Here is a 13270-nt window from a genome sequence, read left to right on the forward strand (position 1 = left end):
AAATTCTGCTTTCATTGACTCTGGGGGAATTTGTACTAGATCACTTGGGTGTTTCTGAGCTAGCTTCGTCCCAGGGGCTACTGGAGATTCTCTCACCATACTCAAAGAGACAAGTAGGTCCTACTAACACAGATTCAGCCTTCTCCTGCCTGCCTTTTTTTAATTTAAAAAGAAAAAAAAAAGAAAAAAAAGAAAAAGAAGAAAAAAAAAGAAAAAGAAAAAATAAAAAAGAAAAAAGAAAAAAAGGAAAAAAAAGAAAAAAAAAGAAAAAAAAATAAGTAGGGTAGTTTTAGAGCAGTTGCAAGACAGATAAATAACTCCAGGCTGGGAAGCTGCTACAAAATACAGAGGGTTTTTGACCTTTTCTGGTACTTAAGATAAATTACACATACAAATGGGAAAAAAATCATTCCCCTTTCAAGAAGAGGGAGGAAAGACATGATAAAAGAATAAAACCTTCTGCCACTGCTGTCCTCAGGTAAAGTTCCAACATCAACAATTTTTAAGGAGAATCAGATCAGTACCTCTCAATTAATTTCCTAATTATGATGAGCATCAGCTTCATATCTTATCAAAAGGGCTCATAAGACCCACTGACTTTATTGCTATTCCACCACTGGTAAGGATGTTGGGGAATAAAAGGGACTATCTTCCCTGGTGCTCAGAAGCCACACTTTTTTGATAATTATGTGTCATGTGTCCTATAGCAAGGTGCTAAAGAGTTTCCTTAAATAGAGATCATTCCAGTTACTTGGCAGTAATCACATTGATGAAGGGAGAAGGAGTGGTTTCCTTGAGTCATTCCACCTATCTTCCAGTTCTGGTGCTGATTCAAAAGTGTTTTTCTCCCTTCCCATGGTGGTTTGCCCTTTTCTGAGACATGCTGTTGCAACTGTCATCGCTCTGGTAAGAACACAGCTCCATAGCTTATCTTAAGACAGGAAACTTCAGAAGCATGGAAAATTGCTGGTGGGAAGTCAAATGAGTCATCTTCTGTTTGTGAATGGGCTAAGCAGCAAAAGATTTTTCAGAGTCTTTAAGCTGCAGTGACATGGTGTGATCGTTACACTCAATACTGAGGAATATCACCAGGCTGGAACCTAGAAGCAGAAAATCTTCATCCTCCCTCTAATCCTCTAGTTACTGCTGTCTTCTCTAAAGATGATGTCCTCAGGCATTGTATGCTCACCATACGCCTATGCATCAGCAAGGCTTATATTCTTATATGCCCATATATGAACCCCTGGCCGTCAACCTTTTTCCTTTACACACTTTTGGGGGTACAACCTGTGCCAAGTTTGCTTTTGCCTTGTCTAGTAGCTGCCTTCCACAAGCCCAAACTATATTATAGGCTTGCAGGGCAATCATGAGCCATGCTCTCGCATTGAAAAGAGCCCTCTGACAGCAATTTCACTGTTCCCTGTATCTGCGTGCACCTACCCTTATCTATGCCCAAAGAACAGTCTTCATGACAAAGAGTGTGTAACTGCACGTCTGTCTTGGCACCTCATGGCATACTTCGTTGTTGCCCACTGCTGCAGTGACAAGTGCTCCTGCAAAGCAATGGCATGGCTGGGACTTCAAACCTGCGGGTCCTTGCAGGGGAACTTACAGCCCAAGAATTATTTTGAGTTTGGCTTTTTCCTGAAAGCACAGATGTATTCCTCTCCCTTTATGTCTGCTTTACAGCAATTTATAACTTCTGTCCTTTTGCTATATCACATCTCCTTGTTCTGAAAAATCAGGGAGTTCAACAAATCACATCATGTAAATAACTAATTATTCTAGACTTTCTGTTTTAAAAGGTTTTTCTGATGTTCAAAAGCCAATATTTTTTCCATCTGGCAGAGTTTAAATAGCCTCTTTCATCAGCCAGGACAACTCATAAAGAACATAAATATTTTGCAATTCCTTGAAGGGCCATTTGAACGTATTGCTGTAAGTATACACGGGGGATTGTTAGGAACACAGTGACTTAACAACAGATGATCAAACAGAAGGGCTTTACCCAATATTGATGTGGTCCTAACTGAATTCCCCACACATGCATAACCTTATCAGAATGCTAGAATCCCTGCTGTTTGCCAGCAGCATTACCCACCTGGAGTACCAACACGCAGAAAGGCACATAAGCTCAGAACACAATAGGAAGTTTGAGCTCTGTTGCTGATGGCCTGGCTGATTTTTCTTTGCAGAAATTGCAATCATAACTCCTCCAAAAGGATTGCCCATCCTCCTGGACAGTTTCTTCAAAGAGAGTGGTACTGATACTACTTGATTTTGGGGACTGTCAACATGAGCAACATGAAAGGAATAAGCTTCTTGTAGGCAAGTTGCTAATCCCGGTTTGAGGAACATCTTCATTTTAACCCACAAACAATTTGCGTAAGTGGTTTATAAATATAGGTACCATGGGACCATGTTGCAGGAGACAGAGTGGCTGAGGCAACCCTAACCAGATTTTCACTGCTTAGATCAAGCCCCCCTCAGCTTCCCACACTGACATAGATGGTGAAGGTAAAGGGAGACCACAAAGGGGTATTAAGTGGTGTGTGTACCAGCAACCTGAAATTGAAGCTGGGCAACTGCACAGGGATTGCATCCGTTTTCTTTCTCATAACTATCCACTAGGAAATTCTGCCCTGCTTTACACCAGAACTCCCTTCAAAACTAAGTAAGATGGTGTGTGGCACTTCCTAGGCAGAGACTTACGCTCTCTGGTAGTTCTTCATTTCTTAAGTAACTCAAAGTTCCCTGATGAAGAAGAATTTCTCAGGAAATCCACAGAAAGAGAATCCTGATCATGCAGCATGTTCACTGAATCACTTACTGAGAAGGCTGCCATGAAATGGCATTGCAGAAGATGAAGTCCAAACTGCTGCTGCTGAAATCGGGGCATTTTCTGTTTTCTTTCCACAGGAGCTGCTTTGTGAGTAGACCCAGCCATGCCTCTCTGATCCAGTAGCTGCTCGTTAGAAGTCCATAGGGAACTGGCAAAGTGGGGAGAGATCTAAGTCTTGAGCAAGTATGAATATGCTTGGCAGTCTGCAGTAGGGAGTAAGGAAAATTCAGAGCTAAGTGCCAATGAGGGAGTAACAAAGCCCCTTGCAGCTTACAAGTGAATGTGGGCAGGAAGATCAGAAGAGATGCGTGGTGTTGTAGGGAGAGGCTCAATGCCACAGCAGCACGCAATTAGGCTGCAATCGCACTGCAAAGTGAGTTTTTCCAAAGGGAGATAGCAGGTCGAAGGCATGCACAGTGGTTAAGTAGAGCTTATCTGCCTGGGCTGGACTTGCTACAGTCCAGGGATTTTTCGTGGTGCATGGCCAAATGGCAGAGTCATGAACATAGGTCTGGACATGCCCCTAACCATTAGCAGTCAGCCTGCATATAACCGTTAAAGATAACAGTTACCAGTCACCGTGGTGGGACCTGAGGCATCATTGGGTTAAACAGGAATTTGACAGAAAAATCATTCATAAACAGATGTAGATGGAAGATTTCTGAATGGCTGTTCTATTTGCTGAGAAAACATTAGTAAAGGACAAGAAATCAAAAATTTGAAAATAAAGCCTGACTCCTGTGGCTTCAGCCGTCCTTCTGAGGCTGGGGAACCTGGCTTACAGGTCCTGGCAATTAGACATGCAGCCGTTGTCTCACAGTGTGATCCTGAGAAGGCTGATCTGGGAGGGAGAGCCAGCCTTACACCTCCTTCCCATTCCCTCTGCAGAGTTGTGACCTCAGCCAGCAGGACACGTGGCTGCATCTGCCCTCAGTCCGTATGACCAGATGGTATCTCCAAACCAACGGCCCAGCCAGCGGGGCAGCATCTGCATGGATACTAATGAGCAAGCCCACAGCCAGATGAGGAAGTTAAGGTGGCCAAACACGGCTACGTAGCACGTGGCCGTACGGCCAAAGCTCAAGGCCTGCCAGACGGATTTGTGTAAAACTCTTACATCGCCACACGGCCCGGTTTTGTGTGCTGATACAGAACAATATGAGCCATAACCCAGCTAGTTAACCTTGGCAGATAAGAGAGCTGTCATCCAAAGATTTCCGAGCCCTTTTCGAAGGAAGGAAATAACCCAGCATACAAGGAGGGATACTTAGGCACAGAGCAAGGATGCAACCTGCCTGGCATCACCCAGGAGGCTCAGAACAACCATCTCCTGAAGTTGGCACAACTCCTTATGCCCATGGGCAGAAAGGCCTAAAGGGCTGTAGGGAGCAGAGCTAGTCATTCCCTCTCTCATGCTAAAAATTAGCCTCCACCCTGACCCCTCTCTGTGGTGAAAGGGCACTGCGGTACTGATAGCATCACCTTTCAGCTGGGTTACAACAACAGAGAGACGGAGAATTTATACCCACTTAAAATCCTTGGCTGCCTTTTGTGTGGCTGGAGTTAAATCCCAGTCCCAGTGAGCAATTCTATTCTGTTGAACAAAGTTTCTACATCTTTTTTTTTTTAATTCTTTGAATACATTTCCCAGTTTCCTGTCTTTAACTGCCGCGTAACACAGCTATGCATAAAGAGATGCTAATTATTATTATTATTATTATTATTATTATTATTATTATTGCTGCTTCACAGGTGAAGAGTCTGAAGGAAAGGGCAATACAAACACTAAACAGACTCATCTCAGAATTGGGTTTAGGGCACAAATATCAGTTCCATTTTCTGCCCTCTGTGGTGACACATATCTACACAGTCTTGAGAGCTGCTCGTCATGTAGCTAGCATGTTCTGCGCACTATAAGGCTGCACCTTATAGCTCTACATGGTAGGGCCTGGAGCTTCCTAATGTGGTGATTTTTGTTTTGTTTAGTTTTAATGGGAACTACAGCAAGAAGAGGGGAAAAAAAAAAAAGCACTAAGGCTGTAAAGTTAAGCAAGAATTTGGATGTTGGGAAATGAGAATAGAAACTTCCACTGCTTTCAGGTCAAGCAGGTTCTGTCTCAACAGTTTCCAAGCGGTCTTTCCTCCAAGAGGTCAGAAGTATCCCAAGATAAGCTATGCTACTTTTCACCCAGCTCTAAAACACAGCGATTGCCAAGTTACTGTGTTTATCAGAAAGGATGTAGACATCATTCATAAGGCAGCCACATGCATTTCTCATGTTGCTGACTAAGGCACGTTAAATGGCTAGGACTTTTGCTTAGTGTCTTAACACCAGCTATTTCTTTAAGAATTTCAGCTCCCATTTTCTGTATTTTGATGCTAGAGACCATCCAGGGCCTTCTGCTCCTGGGCCTGAATTGCATCTCCTCTGGTTTTGCCTTTGTAAAATATACTTTAGAGAGGGGCGATAAACACAGGCGTATGTGAAGAGCAACAGCAACAAAAAAATCCTGCTTGCCTACGAAGGGCTTATTTAAACTGACCAAAATCCTGAGTAAATTCTGCTCCTGGGAGCAGAAGTGTCAGAACTAGCCATTTAGGCTTTTGTTTTATTATCTGGACAGGTTATGGGGCAGTGAATGAGCACACAGAATCCACCAAGAAAGCTCTTGCAGGAAAACTTAACCCTAAATTCCACTCCTGTAAAGACATTCACTGAAGATGTATTGAAAGCAAAATTTAAATTAAAAAATACTAGGGTATTTAAGATCTCTTATTTGACTTCTGCTTGAAGGTTGGACAAGGAATGGGCAGCGAAGGGTTCACTGATATGTAGCAGCAGAATCAAGGAAGAATGGCTTTGATCGTATGGCTTGGACATGAGACAGAAATTTTACATATCAAAGTACGTAATAAGCAATGACCTTATTTCACTGCTGCAGGTAAAGGCCTTTTTTTAGCTTTTGCTAAAAATCACACAGCTGTCTCTTGGGTTTCCTTCATAATTTTTAAAGTTCCCATTTTCTGTTGTAGTAATTTGATTATTTGACTCCAAAACAGTACTGTGGCTAACACTGATTTGACCAGTGTACTGCTTGAAACTTCATTCTCTGTTTGTACCAATACAAGTCCTTCCTGTTTATTTTTATTTGCTAACATTTACAGAAAGGACTCAGTCATTTTCTCTTTCTATAATTAGCAAGGATTAAATCAATAGAGAACTGGTTTTCCTAAGAGCCTAAGCTGGTCCCTTGTAAATGAATGGCTGGTTCTTGGATTCACTAGGGATTTTCTTACAAAATCATGCAGTATTTTTTCTACGGAATCTCGTCTTGCTCGGGATCCATGGTGGGTGTGTTTGAGGATGAATGGACACTTGTGGCAAAAGAGGTTGCTGGCATAGGACTCTTGTCCCACATGATGAAGAAAGGTGAGAGATACATAATGAATGATGATGGAGACTCCAGAAAGAGAAATTAAAGTTTCACTGTTAAAGCAGTTGAACTCTATTGTGAAGAATGATATTCTCTCCTTGTGTTTGCTGTAAAACACTTCTGGAAAGCACAGAAACAGTATTTATGGAAGGTCACTTCCATTTTGTGCTTTTCTCGTCTTTCTCTGGCACTGGGTCAAGATCCTGAATTCGGATTTACACAAGTGCTGAATGCTCACACCTTAATTCAAACACACATTAAACACCTCATCTGGGGGTGAGGAGGAAGGCAGCTTCCCCCCCAAATAATCAGATCTTTGGGAATCAAAAATCAAACATGCCGAATTAGCAGGTAGGTGGGATAAATCTGTGCTTCTCTGTGCTTCAGTTCTCTCTGAAGAGAAGTAATAGCTCTGTTATAATTCACAGTGGTTTTGTGAATGTGAAAATGAATAACCACCAAAGATGAGAAAATCAATACTTTTTTTAATGGGCTTTGGATGGTGCACATTACATAAGGAAAAGGGACGCCCACTTCCTGAACACTGCAAACTTTTGTTTGCAGAGCACTGATAAGCCATTTTTATTCCTTTACAGATCATGTACGGTTATTTGTGTTTGTTATTAAAATGATGCACATTTGCATGCGAGCCAGGTCCGTCCTTCCAATTCCTGCTCAGCGAACCAAAATATAGGCACTTCTAATTTCCCACATAGTTTAGACCAAACGTGTGTTAAACCTGCTGCATCTCCACCTCCTGATCCCATCCCTTTCAACAGCAAACGGCTTCCAAAAATATTAAAGGCAGAGACAGGAGATTTGGCTATAGGCTCTGGCCTGGCAGGCTGTGCTGACCCCAGTTCCCTTTCTGTGACCACTACTACAGATCTGAAGCAGAGAAAAAAAAAAAAAAGAAAAAAAAAGAAGCTGCGCCCACCTCAGCCAAAGCAGCAGAGAAGTGATTACAGTTCTTGTGCATCAGGTGGTACGCGTTTCCTTTGTACTCCTTGCCCAGCTCTTCCATAATCTTATCCACATCCTCTTCTGTGAAGTCTGTGGTGCCCAAGGCAATGGATTCTCTAGTTTAAAACAAAACACACAACAGGGAACATGGAAAGATACAGTGAAGAGAGTGGTACGTAGCCAGGGAGAAGGAAGTTATCAGATATTGGCAAGAAGGACAGGCTTAAAACATGGACATGCATACCTGGGGCTATCAAAGACTCTCACTAATAAAAACGGCACAGTAATATGCCCAGCTTATGCACAAAGCAGGTTACAGCACAGGCAACAGCCCCAAGAGCCTCATCACCAGGGAGGTCTCAGCTCTCGGTGCCTGCTTCCACTCTGCCCATCATCCCACAACAGAAATTTCCAGTAGGACAGAAGAGATGCTTTTTTCATGATTGAGAGGGTTTCCATGGGGTGGGCCAGGAAGGAGCAGACTGAAAACTTTATGCAGAAACCTATTGCTTCTCCCAATGTTCACTCAATAGCGTTCGTTCTTCTAAAAGTCTCCAACGACCCTCAGCATCAACTGGCAGTCTGGGAAGGTCAAGCCTCACCTCCCGCGGCAGTTCCTTGACCCACAGCCCCACAGTCTGAGCACCTTGAACAACACATTAATGCAGCATCCTCTCGGACTCCTCTAGCAGCTGGTCTGTCCATTGTGACAGAGTAGCAAAAAACACAGGAGATGACTTCTGGTACTCTGTGCAGTATCCACAAATAGGCAATACTCATAAAAAGACTAGGTTTTGTTTTACCCCTGCGCATTGGCTCGGTGTAACACACAGTTACTCCCATTCTTGCTGACAGGTGAAACTGGGAGCACAGAAAACAAAGAAAATGGGAAAAAGAACTGCATTCATTTGTAAGTATGCTTTTAAGCCCTGCCAAACACAGTTCAGCACTCTTCCCTGTTTGGTGTACACACTCTTTTATCCACCTCCAAAATCTCTGCAGGGCTGCCTTTGAACCAGGATCATGTAAAGGATGCAGTGAGGGCACTTATGAGGAGAAGGAAAGGGGGACCCAGAGGACAGGACTTCCCTGCTCCCCCGACACTGATGGCTACCAGGGCCAGAGGGGAAGATGTAGAAAAGGGCTCTTACTTGAATTTAAAGGTCTCGCCAAGTTCTACCGCACTGCCAGGTGTGATCTCGAAAATCCCACTGAAAGGGTAGGGATGCCCTCCATAGGCAAACTCTGACAAGGAAAGAAACAGACTGTGAGTAATTGAATGAATGCAATATCAGGAAAAAGTCTATGGCAGCTGTCTGCACGGCTCAGCATCAGCACCAGGGGCTGGGCTCTTGCCAAAACCCATTTCAGCCAGATTCTGAAAGCCGTTTTTTCTGTCCGGTTACCTATTAGCCTGAGGATGCCCTCACAGCCACCTTCCATGCTAACACTACTGCTTTCCCACAGGGCCAGGAAAACTCTCCGAGTCTGCCTCTGTGCCCGTCCAGGTGGCTTCCTCTCAGTGGAAAGTTGTGCTGTGGAGGCATCTAGATAAACTGTGAGAGGCTGGCAGTGGTGGTACTGAGCTGGAAGAAGTCTTTCCTAGAGTAGGGACAAATCAAATCATCTTCCAGAGGGATTTACAGGCAGCGAGTGGGAATTCTTTGCAGGAAGGCAAGCTGATTGCCCTCTGCTGCCTCAGCACGCAGGTCAAGCCAGGAGGTCCCTCCATGTCCCCCAGGCCATCTCGCATGGCCCGCGAAACACCGCCCGGGACCTCACAGGGTCATACGGGCCATCTCGCGTGGCCTGTGAAAGCTTCTGGGCTTGAGACGGAACGTGGCACCCCAGGGGTTTTGTCTACTGCATGGCACTGGCTAAAAATACCATGAGTGAGTAGCCCGAGTCATTCCCATTTAATGCTGAAGAAGGAAACCAAGTCTGTGTTGCTAGTCTGTCCTTCACTGCGCTACAGCTGTTTTCCCAGATCCCTTGACTGCGTCTTTTGCAATGGGTGCTCTAATCAGCTTCAACCCCATCCAGACCATTTCAAAAGTCTTACAAGACGTTTTCTTTTCCTTGTAACTCTGCTGTTTCAAAAGGACAGTTTCCAAGATCTGGAAATCTAGATTCCAAGATTTCTAGTCCTTAGACATTCACAAAGAACTACTGCAAAATGGAGTTACCCTGACAGGGAATTACGCATATGCAGGTCTCAAGACAACCACTGATCTACCTCTCTTCCTCCTCCCCCATTTCTCCCATTCTCTCTCCCCCTCCTTTCCTGGGGAACAGCTTTCCAACATTGCTTGGTCCCTCCTATCTGCCATCCTGCTACACGCCTGCACAAGCTCTAGAGGCTGCAGTTACATGCTGAAAATAAGAAAGGCTACATGGTTCATGACAGAATTGCACAAGTTCCTGCAGGACTCCACGATAGGCTGTAAAAAGGGAACTGGATGAGTTTTTCATTCCTCAAAACATTCCTTGCCAAAAGCTGTAAGTTGGGGTGCTTTTCCATATCAGACTAGCCATACAGTTATACTCATGTTGTGTGGGTAGCAAAAAGGAAATACTTCATACCTCTGCCGTAGATCTCGATGCCAGAGTGGAAGACACCAATCCCCAAGGTGGAGGTGTATTCATTTATCCAGTACTACAGTAAGAGAAAAGCCACATTTGGAAGCATTAGTGGAAAAGAAACACACAATCTTGATCTAGGGTATATCCCCCATCTCCCGTCCTCAGGGCAACTTCTCTTAAGGACAAGAGTGATTTTGAAATTATCTTGAGACAAACAAATTGAGACTCCTTACAGACCAACAGAAGTGGGCACTGTGTTTATACAGCTGGCTGGGATCAGGTCTCAAAAAAAATGCTCATTTAATCCTCTCCACATAAGGCATTAACCTGTATTAAGATATAACTGGACCTGAACCTGCATAAACCCAGCTGCTACAGGATGTGTGATTATTTATCTATCTTCTCACTTAAATAGCTGACACTGAGCCAGTTTTACCAATGCACTTGTCTTCAAAATCTTGAGTTAGAGAATCCCCAGATATTTTCCACACACCTTTTTACATCACCTCCCGACATCTACTTTTTATTGAATTGGTTTTAGGCAATGAGATCATAGAGACAGAGGTCCGTTCCCCCCACAGGTCAGAGGAGCACCATTTAGTAATTATCTATATGACATTGGCAACTGCTTTATAAAAAAAAGAAACTCAGAGCATGCTAGTCAAAATTTTGCTCAGAGGTACCATATACTATCAAGCACTGTTTTCAGAAGAGACAAAGGCTTGCTGCTCCAAAATTAGGTCCAAGGTGACCACAACTTCACCCAAGTCAAAGACAAATTTTCAAGCGGAGCTGTTAAGTGACTTCATTGCTCCGGAGTCCAGCACTTGCCCATTACATTAAGAGCAGAGTAATACTGCAGTCTGGTGCATGCATGCGATGCTCCTGCACCAAGCACTGCTCAGGGCCCGTTTCCACCATACCGTGAAGGACAGTGCAGACACCCAAACAAGTCCAAGCTAAACTAATTCTGGAGCGGGAAGCCATACAGCCATGCCAGGGCAGTGCTGCATTGGAGATAATTAGCGCTGCTCAGCACCAGTATTTATTAGGTTAGCTGCAGAGCTGTGCTGCTACAGAAATTATGTTTTCAGGCACTGAGTGGAAACTGCCCATGCCTCGTATATTTGCAGTTCACCTGCAGCTACTGTGCAGTGAAGATGCATCTCTAGTAACTCAGAGCAACTAAATTCTTACTTTAATCAAGCACTGCAAGGAAAGTGAGTGTTGTTGGCTTGTCCCTGTACAAGGACATGACAGGTTCATTAAGCTAAAGTTCTCTTTTGGGTCTGGTAGCTGCTTCTGGTGGAGCCAGAATAAACTGCACCTTCCCTGGTGTCTAACATCACTGAGCTGCCATGGTATGAGTAAGAACCCCTCTGCTGTCAGGTAACCAGAGGTCTGGCATACTCCATCTACCTTCCTCACACTGCTTGCTTATGTATTTTTGATGACTGCAGTAGCTGTGTAAATCACCTGGAAATGCTTTCTGCGAGACCACTGCTACTGTGGAAAAACACAGTAGCTTTGATACAAAAAGTGCAGTCCCAAGCCTGACTTAATGTATGGCCAGTCTTTAAACCACGTCCCCAGTAATGCTTGCCTCTGGCAGCACAGCAATTCCTTTTCCCTCTAGAAAATGCTGTAATGCTTCTTGTTCTTTGCGAGTTTTGGTATCACAGATGATGTATTACTGCAGGAGGGCAGCAAACCACCTGACCCCAGCTGGGCCCCTGCCCACTGCTCTCTTCAAACCTTGTATAACCTCCATTTACCTCTTCACTTGAATTATGCAAACTCTGGTTTTTAGGATACATCAGAGCATTGGGCTGGAGCTAGGTCAGGTAGCTCTCAATCTCCGCCAGCTGAGACAGCGCATTAGCAGCGAACCCTCTGTTGAACGCCCTGCCTGGTATTTAGGGACATGATGTGCCCTTGCCTTTTGCTGCCCTTCTCCACAGTTCTCTGTTGCCCTGTCCTCTGCAGCAGGAATATCCCTGCTCTCACTGGGGAAGAAGACACAGAGGTGGAGGCTTCATACAGGAGCCCATATGACACAAGCCACATGTGCTGAGGAGACCACAGCCTGCCTCCCATGGACACGTAGCCCTCAGTTCAGTTCTTTGATCTCCCAAATCTCGTGGGTTAACTCCTCAGATATAGTCTCAGTAAGCTTCAGAGAAAAACTGGTTTCTAGAGTGCCACTGTAACAACTCCCAGAGGATATGGTAAGTAGGTTGTCTTCTTCCCTCAGGCTGAGCTATTGTCTCACAGCAACAATACAAGCACAACATGCCCAGGTCACGCCAGCTGCTTTGCTTAGAGGAGTAACTAATAGGAAGAGAAGGGAGACTTTTTAAATTAGAAATGCTCCTGCCAGTTATCAAAGTCAGGGCTATCTGCAGAGGCTGGTCTGCATCAGGCTTTGTATTTTAAACAAGACAGTTAAACTCAAAGCCACTTTCAGCTATAGCTTTTTCTTCTTCCATGTTAAACTTTATGTTGGATTCAAACAACAAATGAGCAAACAAGCAGGAAAAAACCAAACCCCTCTCCTTGATTAACATGAGAGTAATGCACTGAGACCTGTTCACCTCATATGTGCAGAGCGCTGTCAGATCACAAGCTCGCCCTGTCCCCCAACCACTCTTGTTCCCAGAACAGAGCTGCAGCCCCCCAAACCCACCCTGCCCAACTCGGGGAGCCGAGAGCCGGGCTGCAGGACAGCTCTGGAAACACAAGTGATGAGGAGGCTCCACCAGAGATAACGGAGAGAGGAGCAAAAGTGCTTCTCTGGCTGATGGCAGGTGTTGCAGGATTACAACTGTCACATGGACATTTCTGTATTTAAATAGTGTATTTTTTGGCATGAATTCCTTTAATGAACTATTATGGACTGAACCGCAACAACCTCAGCCATACCTGAATTCGAACCGAACAGCAGCTACACTGGTTTAGTACTTTCGTTCAAATAACTTCAATAACACCTTTGTGTTATTGAAGTGGGATGTCATTTGCATCTTGGTTCACTGCAAATAAATACTTTCAGTATGACCTACTAGCAAGACCAAAATGCAAAGCAGCTCTGAATCATGGCTGCTACTGTCCTCATCTCACCCCTGTCTCCAGGGTGCTGCAGAATCTGCCTCTGGTGTGCGACTGAACACGCAGCGAACGCCTCACGGCACTTTGGCACAGCCCACGGCTTGTCTCGGGAGGAAGCTATGCTAAAGTGAACATGTCAGTCACTTGCTGAGCTGGAAGAAAGAATCCAAGCCAGATTTGAAACCAGGTCTGTACACACATGCACGAGCTGGGCTCGTTTTCCAAAGGGTTCGCAATTCTGAAGAACAGCAGCAACAGTCAGCAAATACTCATCTCTGAACTAAATTGGCTATTGCTTAGACTAAAAACAAAAATCTGCAGCCTGTTCTGAGTCAGATGAAAG

At 44.5% G+C, this 13270-nt stretch overlaps 1 protein-coding gene across 2 annotated transcripts in view; it reads right to left on the minus strand.

Annotated features, from left to right (window-relative positions):
• The window catches only part of SYNJ2BP (synaptojanin 2 binding protein), a 98291-nt gene that overhangs the window by 13780 nt on the left and 71241 nt on the right, over positions 1-13270 (minus strand). For both annotated transcript variants that reach the window (XM_075030534.1, XM_075030535.1), the window contains exons 3-5: positions 9823-9895; positions 8391-8484; positions 7214-7355 (exon numbers count right to left, since the gene is read on the minus strand). In XM_075030534.1, coding sequence (XP_074886635.1) covers positions 7214-7355; positions 8391-8484; positions 9823-9895 — 309 coding nt within the window. The remainder of the gene's footprint in view (positions 1-7213; positions 7356-8390; positions 8485-9822; positions 9896-13270) is intronic.

Source organism: Buteo buteo, chromosome 6 (genome assembly GCF_964188355.1).
Source record: "Buteo buteo chromosome 6, bButBut1.hap1.1, whole genome shotgun sequence".
Lineage (NCBI taxonomy): Eukaryota > Metazoa > Chordata > Aves > Accipitriformes > Accipitridae > Buteo > Buteo buteo.